The 4124-nt window shown below is 46.5% G+C and overlaps 1 protein-coding gene across 1 annotated transcript; it reads left to right on the top strand.

Moving 5' to 3' along the window:
• The first annotated feature begins 222 nt into the window (after positions 1–222).
• On the top strand, positions 223–3385 carry LOC119282575 (ras-related protein RABE1c-like). Its single transcript, XM_037562754.1, has 9 exons — positions 223–372; positions 484–622; positions 1841–1913; positions 2015–2115; positions 2248–2313; positions 2402–2499; positions 2632–2694; positions 2771–2863; positions 2955–3385. Exons 2-9 carry the CDS (start codon positions 550–552, stop codon positions 3030–3032), a joined length of 645 nt encoding a protein of 214 aa, XP_037418651.1. The 5' UTR covers positions 223–372; positions 484–549; the 3' UTR covers positions 3033–3385.
• The last annotated feature ends 739 nt before the right edge of the window (positions 3386–4124 follow it).

The following is a 4124-nucleotide window of genomic DNA, read 5'->3' as shown; positions in this document are numbered from 1 at the left end:
GATCTGGCAGACACGCGGGCCCCTGGCAGGCAGAGGCATGCGCCTGCCCCACAGGTCAGCGTCTCCAAGGCCCTTTCACGCGGCGCGACCCGCCCAGCGCATAGGGTCACCGGTCGGTGGCCGCGCGGGCGGGCAGAAGCACTGTCTTCGAATCCAAGCGAGGCGGCCCGACCCGACGGACGCACCACGCAGCGTCGAATCGTGGAAGCACAAAAACAAAACTGAGGAGGCCGACGAATCAAACCAGCCACCATTTAACCCCCCACGTCAAAAAAATCGATTTCGCCGTCCTCCTCGCCTCGCCCCCGCCCCCTCCCCCCAGATCCGCCACCGCCACCGCCCGCGCCCCGATCCCCGCCCCCTCGTCTGCCGGTGCGCGCCGATCCCGCCCCCCCGCGCCGCCCTCCGGCCCGCCTCGCGCGCCGTCGAGGCCCCGCCAGCCAGCCATTATTCCTCGCGCCTGACGCTCATTTTGGCTCGCAGGTCGGGGGATCAGCACCAGCGCCGATCGAGGGGTAGGAGGAGGAGGAGGAGGCGGGTGCGCGCGACATGGCTGCGCCGCCGGCGAGGGCCCGGGCCGACTACGACTACCTCATCAAGCTCCTCCTCATCGGGGACAGCGGTTCGTGTCCCCCCGCTAGATCTCTCCCCCCTCTCTCACCTTCCGCCGCGCGGCTACTGCGCGCGCGCTCGTGTTGGATCACGGTTCGATTGGCCGCGTGGACCAAGCGGATCTCGCAGGGATTCGTCATTTACGTTGCCTGCGGACGAATTCGTGTGCTTCCTCTTCCATTTGTAGCGCCAGGGCGAGGGGAATGTTTCCTCAATAGCCTCTGCCTGCTTCCTGTTCGGAGCATGCTATTATTGTGCGTACAAGCATCCGTTGCTGGCTTTAGGATGAGGTGCTCGCTATGTCCTAGCATGCATTAGTTTCTGATGCAAAATCGGGAGAATTTCGAGCTAGGAGAGCGGATAGGTTGCGTGTTGCAGCTATTTTTCATTCAATTTTATGGATGGACATTCAATTGGGAACTTGTGGTTGGAGGAGCATTGGAAACGGTCCAGCTTATGGAATGGTGCTTTCACACTCCTTGCTTGGTAGATTAAGCATCAAGACTTGTTTAAGAGAGATATTGAGGGGCAGGCTTGACTTTATCATCTGTGCTTGTTTGTATAGTTTACAAGGCCGGACAGAGAACAGGCCACACAATCATTTAGCATTCTTTTGCTGCTCCTGCTGTATGGTAAAGAGGTTAAGAATGTGTAGCTTGAAATATAAGTTACCTTGGAGCATGTCAAAGATGCCTCCTTTTGGTGTTAGGCTGGTCACAATGGGCAAGAACATAGTCTAGTAACTTACACACTTCCCTAGACTATGTTACTACCTCCACAGTGGGTAGGAACATCTATGTAGTGTCATGCAACAATGTATTTATTAGGTTATAGACTCATTGTTTCTTGGAGTGTGTGATGTTCCGGTAACTTAGCTAGTTACCACAAGCACTTCTCTCTTCATTAAATATGTGACACATAAGCAAAGTTGTATTGGAGTGTGTGATGTTACTCCTAAGTTCCTCCCCATTGTGACCAGCCTTATATGTGCTGTTATGTGACTAGCTAGTAGACGCCATAGATTGAACGGCAATGCGTTGCCCAGAGTTGATAGAGATAGAGATAGAGGGAGTCTCTTGCTTCCCAGAGGGGATGATCAGGGGCAACTAATAATAATTCTTTTATTCTGTACTTATTTTTTCTGTAGCCAGTGGCATGTTTGCTAGTGAAGCTTTATATTTACTATTGTCTGACAAGGACTCTTATTTCTCCAATTTTCCGTGTGTAGGTGTTGGCAAGAGTTGCCTCCTTCTGCGGTTCTCTGATGGCTCCTTCACTACGAGCTTTATTACCACGATCGGGTTGGTCTTTTTGTTGTTGGGAGGATTGTTTACTGCTCAAGTGGAAGCTAGGACACTTCCTTATGTTGCCCTACACTAATTCTTATCATTTGTTCGTGTAGTATTGACTTTAAGATCAGAACAATAGAGCTGGATCAGAAACGTATTAAGCTACAAATATGGGACACGGCTGGTCAAGAACGTTTCCGGACTATTACCACTGGTATGAATAATGATTGTTCCAATCTGCTATACTGTTTGCTGTGAAGTTATTGTGATAGAATTACTAAGAGGAAATGCTGTATATGCGTAATGTTTCTGACCAACTAAACTTCATTTCTTTATTATATTTCAGCGTATTACCGTGGAGCCATGGGTATCCTGCTTGTTTATGATGTCACCGATGAGTCATCTTTCAACAGTACCGTCTTCTTACTTGTGTACACCCCCTAATGCTTCCATTTTGATGTCTTTTGCCTTTATTGACCTTTGGTTCACTGGATACACAGACATAAGGAACTGGATCCGGAACATCGAGCAGCATGCCTCTGACAATGTCAACAAAATTTTGATTGGCAACAAGGCTGATATGGATGAGAGTAAAAGGGTATGTGTCCACGAATCCCCTCCCCCTCTTTTTGTTCTTGTAGTAGTATTCTATAATATTTGACTAGGCCTTACTTTATATTATAGGTTCGAAATCACTAGTTAAATGGTTTATTTTCAATTGTTTCTCCAGGCTGTACCTACTGCGAAGGGGCAAGCTTTGGCTGATGAATACGGCATCAAGTTCTTTGAAACTGTATGTTGCTTGTCAAATTGGTTGATCGTTCCAGTGGAGAGTAGTCTTTCTAATTTCATTGTGTGCTGTCTTTCAGAGTGCCAAGACAAACCTCAACGTGGAGCAAGTTTTCTTCTCCATTGCCCGCGACATTAAGCAGAGGCTTGCTGAGACCGATTCCAAGCCTGAGGTACAGATGATAACTCTACTCAATTACATCTTACGTCCGGGTCTCCACCATCTTGTTTGGCGCCCTGAGGGATTTGTTCTCCACTTTGCAGGACAAGACCATCAAGATTAACAAGGCAGAAGGCGGCGACGCCCCGGCAGCTTCGGGGTCTGCCTGCTGTGGCTCTTAAGGGACGAGTCAGTGTGTCCGTGATCATTGTTTATTTGACATCATTCGGTTCCTGCTGCTTGTCTGTTATAGGAAGAATGTCAATCAAGAAGAAAATTATGACTTATGATACAGATCTGGTTGTACTTATATTCGCTTCCCATTCTTTGAAGCAACTACCCTTGCCTTTGACGTAGCTGTTGCCATTGCTGGGAGCTATTGTACGCTGGATTTCAGTCCGTTGAACCTCTCGCTACAGTGTGTAATGATTTCAAATCCATGCTGTTGGCTTGCTGCTGTTTCTTTCCGAGCAATCAATATGCATGGAATAACTTGTTGTGATGCTGTGGTGTGAGCTCTTATGCTGTTCTTGCATGTGTGCAAGTAGTTGACGTGAGAATGAGACCTCTTACCTTTTTACTGCTCCCTCTGTTCCTAAATATAAGTCTTTTTAGAGATTTCAAATGGACTACAACATACGGATGTATATAGACATATTTTAGAGTGCAGATTCACTCATTTTGCTCCGTATTTAGTTATTTGTTGAAATCTCTAAAAGGACTTATATTTGGGAACGGAGGGAGTAGTTGGCTGGAATTTTAATAAATTTCAATTCCTGTAGCCTTCTGATCAACAATCAACTGTGTTATCTCGTACCTCCTTTCGGATTTAACTGTCACTGAAATGCGTGTATCTAGACAAGTTTCAGTGTGCAGATTCACTCATTTGAACGACCGTTGCTTCCGAAGTGTGTAGATTCACTCATTTGAACGACAGTTAGTTCTAATGGAGGGAGTACTATGTATTAGTCGCAGTGGTATATTTTTCTGTTCTGCAACTTAAAATGAGTACTTCCTCCGTTTACTTTTATAAGTCATTTCAGACAAGTGAAATTATGTTGTTTTGTACACTGTCTAAAACATCTACAAAGCCTTGTAAAAATGAACAGAGGGAGTACTAAAATTGCAATTCAAACAAGCGAGAAATAGCAACACTAATAAAAAGCACGGTTCGACAAAGAGAGCAGAACAGTAACGGGTGAGAGATGTACTACCTCCGTTCCAAATTACTCGTCGCAGAAATGGATATAACTAGAACTAAATATATCTAGATA

Source organism: Triticum dicoccoides, chromosome 1A (assembly GCF_002162155.2).
Source record: "Triticum dicoccoides isolate Atlit2015 ecotype Zavitan chromosome 1A, WEW_v2.0, whole genome shotgun sequence".
In the NCBI taxonomy this organism is placed as follows: Eukaryota; Viridiplantae; Streptophyta; class Magnoliopsida; order Poales; family Poaceae; genus Triticum; species Triticum dicoccoides.
This window is presented reverse-complemented; position numbering and strand designations above follow the sequence as displayed.

Coding starts and splice junctions, on each gene's coding strand:
- LOC119282575 (XM_037562754.1), top strand. CDS start 550: ATGGCTGCGCCGCCGGCGAGGGCCCGGGCCGACTACGACTACCTCATC. Junction 1,914..2,014: donor AGCTTTATTACCACGATCGG/GTTGGTCTTTTT, acceptor TTGTTCGTGTAG/TATTGACTTTAAGATCAGAA. Junction 2,695..2,770: donor GCATCAAGTTCTTTGAAACT/GTATGTTGCTTG, acceptor GCTGTCTTTCAG/AGTGCCAAGACAAACCTCAA.